Source organism: Sylvia atricapilla, chromosome 6, assembly GCF_009819655.1.
Source record: "Sylvia atricapilla isolate bSylAtr1 chromosome 6, bSylAtr1.pri, whole genome shotgun sequence".
NCBI lineage: Eukaryota > Metazoa > Chordata > Aves > Passeriformes > Sylviidae > Sylvia > Sylvia atricapilla.
In genome coordinates, this window is record NC_089145.1 from 39484744 (window position 1) to 39496818 (window position 12075).

The following is a 12075-nucleotide window of genomic DNA, read 5'->3' on the forward strand; positions in this document are numbered from 1 at the left end:
TCCACATGAAAGTGCCCCTGTGTTCAGGTGGACAATCTGACTCCGGCTGAGCCGCCTGGAATCCCTGTGGTTTTGATTTTCAGCAGGGAACAATCTTATCAGCCCAGATTGTACACAGAGATAGGGAGCCCTCGGGTAGGGTTGCATAAGCACAGATTGCCTCAGCCGGGATGGGGAAGGCTCCGCTCGCTGTATTTATTTGTTTTCCCCACCGCGGGTTTCAGGTTCTCCTGGTGACCATCATTTCAGCTTTCTTTCCCTGCTCATTGTTTGAGCCTTCCTCACGGATCACTGGGCAGGAGGTTCAATTTAAATCTGGCCTCAGCCCCCGGTCCCTTGCATGTTGCCTTGAGAGATTTCTTGCCAAAAGGGTTTTTATTTTCCCCATCTCACTATGGTCCTTCTCTGTGCGAGGATGGGCTGGGCCCCTGTTTGGGCTGGCTGTGATTTGGATGTGGTTCCCCTCTCCCTTGGCACACCCGGGTTGGCCTCTTCCCCTCCTGCCAGCTCCTCTTTCAAATCTGGCAGCTGCGTGGGCACCTGGTCTCCGATGGCAGGGGGGGATATACGGTTTCCGTGGAGGCCACCAGCAAATAGCTGCGGCTACGTAACCCTGGCAGAGGCGAGGGATGAGGACACAGAGACATCCTGAGCGAAGCCAAGCCCCCAAAACGTCACCCGGAGGAGCACAGGGGGGTGCAGACCCGGATCCCGGGGCATCCAAGGACAGCACATCCTGCGGTGCCACCCCATGCCACACCATGGCTCTGCTGCCAGGACAGTCGCCTCGTGTGCTGCCCAAGGGCACGGAGTGGCAGGGACTGAATGCACCCATGAGACATCCATGCTGGATTTCTGGGAAGTTGCTGGGGCATGGCACAAAAAAATCACCACACAAGTCAGGGTTGGTCCTTTAGAAAATGTTTTAGGTTTTATGTTAACCCTGCAGCTGCTGCAGAACCATTGTGGTGTGCACCTTGGACTCCCCTTTGCTGAGGGAACATGTTATGTCTCAGTCCTATCCACAGCTTTGGCTCTTTTGTCTCTTTTTTTTCTTCTGGTTTAGAGGATTTTGATAAATCCCCCTCTTACTGGTGCCTTCAGATCATGCAACATCACCTCTTCTCCTTAACTAGGGTAGATTAGCAAATTTGACACATCCATAAACTAGAAGGGACCACTGTGATGACCTGGTTGGACATTTGGTGTGCTGTGAGACCAGATCAAGACTGCTAAACTCCTCCCTGAAAGTCACCATATTGTAGGGGCTTGATTCTCCTCCATCCTAAAACTTCCCTGCTGGGCTTGAATTCAGCCCTGAGTGGGAGCAGACTGGAGTGGAGTGGTGGGAGTGACCGGCTGCTGACCACCCTCATCACAGGCTTTGGCCACACCATTGTCCCTCACCACCCCACTGCCAAATTCCCTTGGAGCGATGTGAGACACAGGCCAGCAGCAGAGCCCCAAAGTCCCTTTGCTGAAGGTCTCCTCCAGCCCAGCCCTGTCTGTTGGGGAGTTCAGAGGCAGAGCAGAGGTGGGGGGCTCTGAGCAAGCCTCCTGCAGTCCCCCAGCCTCAAGCCCTGCTTTGCCTTTGCCCTCCTGAGGGCTTTTTGAATTCAGTCCAAGTCACCCTTGGGACCCAGAGGACTCAGAAGCAGATCCTGCACACAAGGGATGTGACTGGTACAGCCCCAGGTGGCATCCACTTCTTGGCCAGTTTGTTGCTCAGAGTATGTCTGTCCACTTCAGTAGGCACCATGTGTCCTGGGAACAGCACAGCTTCAGCATCTCCACATCCTTCCCTGTGCTGTTCCCCCAAGAAATAATCCCACCTCCTCATCCAGCACCTCCTTGGCTTTTGGAGATGTTGCCTCAAGGGGCACTTCTGAAAATAGAAATTCATGAAATCACAGAAATACAGAATGGTTTGGGTTGGAAGGGACTTTAAAGACCATCCCACAGGCAGTGACACCTTCCACTAGACCAGGTTGCTCAGAGTTCCATCCAGCCTGGCCCTGAACACTTCCAGGGTTGGGAGATTCCTCCAGGCTCAGGCTGCAGCCTCTCCCCTGCCCACAGGACAGCAGTGATGTGTGTCCCAGCCTGAGCTGCCCCAGCAGTGTAAAACTATGTGCTTCCCCCACTGAAAACACCACAGGGGTGGTTGGAATCGGGCACAGCATCCCCATCCCAGATCCACTGAGAAGTAATGTAAACCCCCAGGAGTGCTGTTTGCTGGCAGGGCTGGAAGCCACCACAACAGGGCACAGAATTGTCCCCTGCAATGGGCATTGCTGAGCCTGCTCAGCATTCCCAGCTCCTCCTCACTTTGGTGCTGCTCCTGCAGCAAAGCCCTGCTGGGTGGGCAGAGGGCTGGCTCTGGACACCAAAGCAGCCCCTGGCAGGATTTCTGGGTAAGTTCTGCAGCTGCTTTTTGCCAGTGCCTCTATCCAGCCTCCAGGGCTCCCAGGAAGGGAGCAGCAGTTTATAAACTGGAGTTCTTTTCTTCTTGAGCTTCTTCTCTTAATTTCCCTGCCAGCTCCAGGACATTAGGCATAGGAAGATCTTAATTCCCTAAATACATCCCTGCTTTGCTCTAGGATGGTGCTGCCCTTCTGTTGAATGAAGCATGTGCTATGTCTGCCAGCACCCCTGGTACTGCCACAAAATCCCTCCTGTGCCCTCATGGGCAGAGCTGCAGGTCTCTGTGACACCCATCACCCCATACAGGGCAGAGGGAGCAGGGGTGGGGGGACACAGGCTCCTTTCAGGGCTCATGAGAAGCGCCTTGGAAGTTTGCAGATGTGATTTCATTTGCCAGTTGTTTCTAGTTTGTTTGGTGTTTTTTCTTTGGTGGGGTTTTGTTGATTTGTTGGGGTTTTTTTCAGTTCTAGAAAAGAGACCATTTCTTCAAGGAGTGTTAGCCACAAGCCTCATTTGGCATTGTGTTTTAGCCAATTGGTTTTGTCTTGTATTATTAGGAATATTGTGTTACATAATGATAAGCTGCAGTGACTTATTATGGGGACTATAAAGGGAGGCAGCGTGGGAGTGCAGAGCCCCATCACCTGCCCTTGCTCTGACCTTCAGCAGGTCTGTCATCTCCCCAGGTCTCAGTTTCCCCTCCTGTAAAACAGGGCTAATCCATGCTCCAGCTATTATCTTAAAAGCTTTTCTATCCTGAAGTCAGAAAAAGAAGTTTTTCCCCTTTCTTCCATCCTGAGATGCAGGCATGAGGATTTCCCACACTTTTCCTACCACAGCTGAAATTCATGGGAGCCTGAGCAGATACTAAAGCATCTCTATCCCTACAGAACCGGGCTGTGGATGAGAAGCTAAGACAGGAATGAGGAGTTGTCTGTGCACAGAGGTATTTTCCAAAAGCACTGGACAAACGAAAACAGGAAAGCGTAATTGAACTAAATCTGGCTCTTTTACTTCATTATTAGGATTGGGATTATATGCTTCGGAGAAAGTTCAACCTCTGTTTAAAACTTGAGATGTGGATGAACACTATAAACCACAGGGAGACAGGGAATGTTCCTGCACTTGGTGAAAAGTCCAGCTGGAAGGAAAGACAGGGTGACACGGGATGGTGGTTCAGCCTGGTGCCCTCCTTCCAGGCAGCATGAGGCTGCAGTTGGGATGAACACTAAAAATCTCTGGGGAGCCTGGTGATTTGCTCTCTCTGCCTGAATATTAAGGCAAATTTTCCTTCATTTCCATATTTAAAACTGTGTCCACATCCAGCTGGGAAAGACGACAGTGTCTCAGGTTACTTTGTACTGTGCACCCAAGCTCCTGCAGATCCGGCCTCTGCCACCTCTGCTTTCTCCCCACACAGCACCTGGTGCCCTCAGAAAACCTGACAGCTTCAGCCCCAACAGGAACAGCTAAATCCATCCTTGGGCATGGATTGTCACAGCCAGGATGTGCAAACTCTGTGTTCTGCTGCTGTTCAGGGCATGGGGCAGGTTGCAGCACCTGCCCTGAAGGCAGCTTGTACAGACACCAATCTGCAGTGGTGTCACCCACAGCAAGCTCTTCCTTGGGTGCAAAATTACTGACAACAAAGCACACTGAGTGGGCAGACACAGAGATTTTCCACCTGTGCAGCATCATGAGCTGCAGCCCAGAGAAAAGCAGGAGCAAGGGAGAAGCTCAGAGGTGAAGAGTTATCTCAGAGCATGTGCTGTTTCTTTTAGAGAGTCTGCAGATCCAGAAGCACTTCAGGAATAGTTAAACAATTGTTAAATAGTGCTTTATCTTCAGGCTGGATAACAGCACACAGGCTGCCTAGTGACAGGCAGCTCCATAAAACCACCTACCCAGGAGAGAGGGAGTTGGGATGCCTCGACCTAATCCTGACAGCACCACACACCTGGACTCATTCCAGCCGCTGACATTCCCAAACCCGTGTTCTTAAAATAAAACTCTGACTTTCTGGCAGTTCAGGCCTGGTTTGCAAAGACACAGAGCACAAATGTGCCACATCTTGGCTCTGGGCTCCTGGAATTGCAGCTGGGGACATGCAAGCTTTAGGGAACCAGGCCTGGAAATGCTGGCCTTAAATCCATGGGCTGAGTGAGCATCCACTCCTCACCAGCAGCTTCTGTGGAGGATTTGCCAGCAGCCGGCCCAGGATTTTGGGACAGAGTGGCACTCTACCTGCCCCTTGGGGACAGGGGAGTGGGCAGGGGGAAGGGGAAGGTGGGAAGGGGAGTGGGCAGGAGCCGCAGCAGGACAGGGGCAGAGCAGACGTGTGGCTTGTGGACAGGACAGTGCTGCCTCAGCGTGACCCAGGAAATTAAACGAGGAGAGAGTTGGGGGCTGGCTTTTTCCTTGGATGTTTGCTTTTTATACATTGAATTTCCTGATTGGGGACTTTAAGTGTACCCCACGGGCCTCCCCAGGCTGTCCCAAAGGTGGAGATGGGCTGGGGAGCAGCAGGCTGCCCGTCTGACTCTGACGGAGGAAGAAGCGCTTACGGTAGAGGTGACCTTTCTAAATCCCTGCTTTGGACAGACATTTCCAATAAGTGCTGAAGAAAAGCCTGCCAGTTCCAGCTTTCTCAGCCTGCTCTCCATTTTCCTTCCATCCTCTCCAGGCTGAATTTAATCTGAGAAGGTTCCTTTGAGCTTTTGTGTGTTGCTGGGGGAGATGTGGGCGCACAAGGGATCGCGTTACAACTTTCATTTCCTGAAATGTTTGAGGGAACATCCAGGGTTTTATCCACACATCAGGCAAAGTTGAGGGCTCGGATTTCAGGTCTTGTCACTCAGCTGTCACCAAACAAATGAGCCTCTCAGAGCTGGAGACGGAGAGAGCTACCTGCTATTCATGACCCCAAAAGCAGGTGATCACTCATGGGAAAAGCAGGTAGAATTAATCATTCTGCTGTTCTCCGTTTCCTCCCCTTTTTTTGGCTGACCTGGACACAGTGTGAAATCTGTCCTGGGGAGTGGATGGGAATGGGGGGGGGGAATGGGGAAGCGAATTAACTCCTTCCTGCAGGTGGAAATACAAAGCAGAGCTAGGTGAGAAAGAGCCTCAGACTGTCTCCCCAGGCTGGATTGTGCTGTGAAAAGCTTGCTGCGCGGTCAAGCCTAATCGAGGAGAGCTCAGCAACCTGTGCCTGGCTCAGTTCCAGGGCCTCCCTGCTTCTACCTGACGGCTGGCCAGGGAGTTATTTCCAGGGGGATGCCCTCAGAAGCCTCCATCCCTCCTTTCCGCCTGTTGCCAACCTCGTCCCTCTTCATTTTGGGGAAACGGAGAGTCTGGGATGGGTAGAGCTCTGAGGCCGGGGGGGCTGAGAGTACCCCCGATCTGCAGGTGTGCTGGAAAAGGGGATTTAGGCAAGGGGAGCATCCCATGGCATCTTCCCCAACCCTTCGACAATCAGCCCTGCCCCTGCCTAGACGCAGGAAGAGCCTCTGAGCTGTTTGCTTTGAAAACAACTCCTGGTTTGCGAGTCCTTGCTTGGCTTTCCCGCCGCGCAAGGCTGGAGCCCCGGGCAATATTTATCCTTCCTCTTCACCGAGCCCGTGATCTGGGGAAAAAAAAACCGGAGCTGGAGCTTAGGAGCTTACCCATCCTCGAGGTGTAGAGCCCGCAGCTGCTGACCCTGAAAACATCCTTCATTTCCCCGGGGCTTCCCCTTTTCTCCCCGAGGGGACGGGAGCGGCTGCGCTGCTTTGTGACGGATCACGGTGGGCCTGGATGAGACCCCGAGAAGGGTGATGAAGGTCCCCGGAAAGGGAGGAGAGGGCGAGCCTGGACCGGGGGGCACGGACCGTCCCGCCCTGTCTCCCCTAAAGTCCCGGCGGGTCACGCCGTAGGACCGGCCTCGGGTCCCCTTCCCCAGCCGGGTAGCCGAGGTCGGGGTCGCTGCACACCAAGAGAGAAATTCACCAGAAGAGGGGGGCTCCGTGCTCCCCCCACAACCTCGGGTCCTGCCCCGGCTCCTTCCGCGGCCGCAGAGGAGCGCAAAGACCTGCGCGCCCCCCGCGCGGTTTGCGCGGCCGTGCGCGGTATTTGCGCCCTCCGCCCTTGGTCCCACGGAGCCACGCGGTGTCCCGGCCGGGCGGGATGTCCCCCACTGCCCCGGCCATGCCCTCACAAAGGGTGGTGGGCGCAGGAAGGCCGGTGGGGTTTGGACCGGCTGCCCCGAGGGGGCGGCCCCGGCCCGTCCGGAGGGAGGAGGGAAACCATCCCGGTATCCCGGGCCTGGCTCCCCCTCAGCCGGAGCCCAGCAGGGCGAGGGATGGGCACGGATCCGCTGCCCCGCCCGGCCGCGAGTGGGGGTTCCGTGAGAGGCTCAGGAGCGGGCCCGGGGCCGGCGGGCCCGCTGGGGACCGGGCCGGAGGGACGCGCAGCGCTCCGGCCGGCCGAGACCCTCCTGCAGAGGGTGACATTTCTCCATGGCCCAAGACCCCGAGCACAAAAACGGCAGCGACTTAAATAAACGAGCACTTAATGATGCAAAACGCTAACAGGGAGCACCGGCACCAGCGAGGCCCCGACGGGGCGGGCGGCGGGGCCAGGCGCTCCCTCCCGGCCGGGTGCCCGGCTCCCTCGGGGCCGCCGCAGGCTAAACGGGTCCTCTGTCCCCGTCCTTGGTCCCTGACAAAGCCACCGGCTTCCCCGCAGCCCCGACCCTCCGCTGCAGCCCGTGGGGAGGGGGTGAGGGCGGACAGAGTGGCACGGGCTGGGCCCTGCAAAGAAAAGCGCGGCCTGGATATTCTGCCATCAGCGCTGTTTAATTTAGACTGTTTAGATACAATAGAAAATAAACCCGAAAGCACATGCGATTTTTGGTAACAAATACTCGAGACAGGCAGCGTCATCCGCGGGCTCTCTGCAAGCCGGAGGAGAGAGGCGGCGAGCGGGCACGGATGGGAGAAGGTAACGGGGAACTGGAGGGGCAGTTTGGGAGGAAATGGCCGCCGACTTTTATTAATAATATTATTATCTTATTTTTTAGCCACATCGATGCATTTCACCACCTAAGAGGAGAAAGGTAGGGGACGCGGGTCCACGGGAGCCCACTCAGTATCTGCCTCGCACGGCCGCGGACAGACACAGGCACTTGGTAAAACTCTAATACTGCAGCTTTGGAAATTTTTTTCACTCTTTTTCCTATCTTTTTTTTTTTTTTTTTTTTTTAACTACATCGAAATTTTTTTGGTAAGGCTAAATATGAAAAATGTAAACGTAACTTCCCCTCCCTCGTCCCACTCCGACACAGGGCTCAGTCCAGCGGTTCTCTCCCTCTGTTCCCGTCCCAGCTCCTCGGGGCCAGGGCCAGGCAGCAGCAGGGATGCGCCGGCGGACACTGCCCCACCGCGCCCGCGGCGCTGGGATTTGTTTGGGTGGAATCGGATCCAGCAGGGATTGGGATTTTTTTGGTGTTTTGGGGTTTTTTTTTTCCCTCCCCCCACCTTTTTTTTTTTTTTTTTTGTTTTGTTTTGTTTTGTTTTGTTTGGGTTTTGGTGGTTTTTTTGTAATTCCCGTTGGGACCAACTCGTCTGAACTCGACGGGCTGCTGAGGGTTATTGCCGCTCTCTGCGTTTGGCTACGTGGAAAAAAAAAAATCGTGGTGATAGTGGGAGACGCCGAGGGGGAATTGCAGCAAGAGCCGATGTGGGGTTGTGTGAAAAGAGCCGAGAGTCCCGTTAAGAATCAGCGGGTGAGCTGTAAAACCGGGTGCTGTCCTCTATGTACAACCCAGAGCCTCTGTCCCCGAGCAGAACCTCCTCTCCTGATCCTCCCGCCGAGGGCCTTTAGGATCCCAGATCCACCAGGCTGGACGTGAGGGGTCCCAGCAGCGAGTCCTGGAGCTGGTGGCCTTGGAGGCTGTGAGGGGTCTGCGATGCGGCTAAGCCGCTCAGGGAATAGCCGGAGCTCCTGGCGTGGCTGAGGTTCCCCTGCAAGAGCAGGACCGAGTTCTGATCCGGGCTTTGGGGAGGAGAAAACTCTTCCTCGGAGCTGGACATGAGGGGTTTGCTCCCATCCAGAGGCGAGAGTTGGTTCGGTTTGTTGGTAGCCGCGTTGTTGTTTTCCGTGTTCTCTCTGCGGAAAGGAAAAAAAAAAAAAAAAAAAAAAAAAAAAAAAAAATCCCACAACGGGGATGTTAGGGCAGGCATGAGGCATAGGGGATCGTCATTGTGCTAATGCCCACCGTAAATCCTTCGCGTTTAGTTCCAGCGTGGAGCAGATGCTCCTCAAGGGGGAAAAAAAAAATCCTAATAATTTCATAACAGATCGTCCCTATTTTTTTTTAACACTCCTACAAATAAGTACACTTACTTGTAGGAGTCAGAGCAGCTCGATAATTTAGGTGAGGAGGGAAATTTTTTTTTTTTTTTTGAGGAGCCGTTTTTCTTTCTTTTTAATTAAAAATGAAAGTGCGGCCCGGGGACGAGGAGCTGGGTGTGAGTTTTTCTCCAGGAGGCTCGGTGGCTGAAGGAGGTGCCCTCCGTGGCTCTCTGCCTCGCCGGGCCGAGCGGCCGCCTAGCACCGGGGCCACCGCGTCGCCTGCCGGGGTGGCCTCGGTACGGGGCGGCGGCCCGGCCGGGCCAGCGCGTCCTCATCCCGGTCTCCCTCTGCTTCCCCCCGCCTCTCCATCCCGGAGCTACGTGTCTCTCCTCCGAGCTTCAGAGCCACCCTGCCCGACCCCCCGGCAACACACGGCCCGGCATCCCGACCGCTTCCCGGAGGCTCCGGGTCCGCATCGCTCCCGGTTTACCCGGGAAGGCAGGCAGCAAACAAAGGCGGCCGAGCGGCCTGGAAGAGGACGATCGGGGCTCGTTGTTCCCTCAGGGCAGGTGAGGTCGAGTGGATCTCGGGTGAAAAACCCATTTGGGTTTGCACGGAATAGGGAAAACGCAACGCGGTTTACGAAAAAAAAAATGGAAAAATAAAAAAAAAAAAAAAAAAAAAAAGAGAGAGAGAGAGAGAGGGGGAAAAATACCCGGGATTTTGGAGGAAACCGTGTGTTTTCGTCGCTCCTATCCCATCCGGCTCCGGGTACTCCGGAGCAGCTCCCGGGGTTCCCAAATGCCCCCGCACGGTGGAGCAGGGAGAAAAGCGGGGAACGGAGGAGTCGCACGTACCTTTCCTTCGCCTCCGCCGCTCGGTCCCGTTGCCTCCTGTTCTTGAACCAGTTGCTGACCTGAGTGGTGGTGAGACCGGTGGCTTCCGCCAGCTCTCGCTTCTCCCGGGGGGACGGGTAGGGGTTGTGGGCGTACCATTCCCGCAGCACGCCCCGGGATTTCTCCTTGAAGCAGTAGCTGGTTTCCTCGCCGTCCCAGATGGTGCGGGGCAAAGGGAATTTTCGGCGGACGCGGTATTTGCCGACGGCGCCCAAGGGTCTGCCCCGCAGCTTCTCGGCTTCCACGTAGTGCGCCTTCAGCCAGAGCTGCTGCAGCTTGGGGTGGTTGTGAGGGGAGAACTGGTGGCTCTCCAGGATCTTGTAGAGCTCGCGGAAGTTGCCGCGGTGGAAGGCCACCACCGCCTTGGCCTTGAGGACGCTCTCGTTCTTGTGCAGGTGGTCGCAGGCCGGCAGCGACCAGAGGAACCGGCCCAGCCTCTCCAGGTTCCCCCCTTGCTGCAGCACCTCGCAGACGCAGGCGACCTGCTCCTGCGTGAAGCCAAACGACGGCAGCATCGACATGGCCGAGCGCGGCGGCGGCCGCAGGAGGACGAGGAGAAGGAGGACGACGACGAGGAAGCGACGGGCACCCCGCCGGAGCGCGGCGGCGGAGAGGCGCGGGGTAGGCGCCCGCCGGGCCCGGGCCCGGGCCCGGTGCCGATCCCGATCCCGGTCCCTGTCCCTGTCCCGGTGCCGGCCCCAGAGCGGGGAGGCGCTGCGGCAGGCGAGGGCGGTGTGTGTCGGGCGAGCGGGGATGCTCGTCGCGGCGCCGGGGGGAACTTTGTCCCCGCTCCGCCGCCGCCGCGCTTAAAGCGCCCGAGCCCCCGCGCCGCGCTGATTGGGCACCCCCGGCCCGGCCCGGCCCAGCCCGGACGGCCCAGCCCAGCCCAGCCCAGCCCGGCCCGGCGGGCAGAGCCTCGGCACGGGCGGGCGGGGCCTGGCGGCGGGGACACGGCCCCGGACACGGCCCCGGCCGCGGCTGCGCGTCCCGCCGCCGCCTCTGCGCGGGTGCGGCCCCGGCGGCCGCGGGGGGAGCCCCGCCGCCCGCGCCCCCGGGCGCATCTCCGGGGAAGCCGCTGCCGCCGGCCTCTTGTCATGCTCGCGTTCTTTCTTTCTTTTCCCCGTCTTTTTTCCGCCCCAAAACTCCTTCCCCCACGCCAGCCCGCTGCCAAGGCAGCCCGTGTTTAATTCCCTTAGAGCTGGGGATGAATAAATAGTGCTTTAGTGAAGAGCTGAACAACGCGCCGGGCCCGTGCGCCCCTTCCAGCCCCTCGCTCTGCCCCGTCGGCCGCGGGGGGGCCCGGCGGGTCGGGGCAGCCCCGGGCAGACCGCGGGCAGCAGCGCTGCGCCACCGGCGGCGCTTTAATTAGCCTAATCCTCATTTGCACATCCCCGCTCGAAAGCAATTATTTAAAAAAATTAGAAAACAATTAGGCTCCCTAAGCAAAGATAATCTATTGTCAGCAGGGAGGTGAGGACAATGCGGTGAGATAAGGGTAAGGCGCGGGGGGCCGGGGGTGTCTTTATGGCTGTATTTATCTTTGATTAGATAAGTCGAAGCCCGTATTTTAAGCACACTCCAGAACGCTTTGGATTCAGGAATGAGTTCGTTCCGCGGGTGCTAAGAGCCATCGCGGGGCTCTTTAAAACCTGTTTGTCCTCACTAAGACAGTCGGATTTATTTGACCTACCAAGTGGGATTTATTTGAGTTCACTGCTCCAAGGGAAGCGGAGCCCGTTCCCGGCCGCGGGGCTCGGAGCTCGCTCCCGCTGCCCGCTCCCTGTTCCCTGCCTGCGCCACGACGTGGGAAAGGCCGACGTTTTCCTAAATCCGGATTGTTGTTTTTCCCACGTACTTCGCGTCTCGGGGCTGTTTAAATTAAGCCCCTGCCACCCAGTCTGTACAGCGACTGTACTATGTCCGCTGGAGTCAGGGCGCTTCCATATCCCATGACCGTGTGTCTGGTAATTTTCCCTTGCCATTTTATTTTAGTACTTATGATGTTGCAGATGAAGTCTTAAAGAGCTGCAATGTCCTCCCAGAAGGAATGTCTACTTGGAACAGATCCTTATTGACAAGGCAGCTGTGTGGGGACCGGAACGAAGCCTTAAACCCGGCTCTAACATCAACTAATACCCTAAAGTCTGGAGCAAGTGCGCAGAATTATAAGGTATGGGCTCGCCCGCGGCAGCGTCCTGGAGGAGCAGCGCCCAGCACAGCCTGGGGGTGGGTTACCCCATCCCTCATTTCTATTGTAATTCATTTTTTAAATTTATTTTCTTCTTTCTAGTGAGGGGGTCAGCTCGGGAATAGCGCGGACCTGAGGGTTTGTAACTTCTGGATGAATAGGAGAGAAACGGAACACGGGTCTGGGGAAGCCCCTGGGCATTGTAACGAGAGCGGGCTTCTCTTGCCCTCACAG

General features: G+C 56.5%; 1 protein-coding gene across 1 annotated transcript; it reads right to left on the reverse strand.

The window, feature by feature from the left end:
* Window positions 1–7992: 7992 nt before the first annotated feature.
* Window positions 7993–10440, reverse strand: SIX1 (SIX homeobox 1). The gene is made up of 2 exons (XM_066321611.1): window positions 9615–10440; window positions 7993–8571 (listed from the first exon to the last, which is right to left on the reverse strand). Exons 1-2 carry the CDS (start codon window positions 10172–10174, stop codon window positions 8283–8285), a joined length of 849 nt encoding a protein of 282 aa, XP_066177708.1. The 5' UTR covers window positions 10175–10440; the 3' UTR covers window positions 7993–8282.
* Window positions 10441–12075: the final 1635 nt, after the last annotated feature.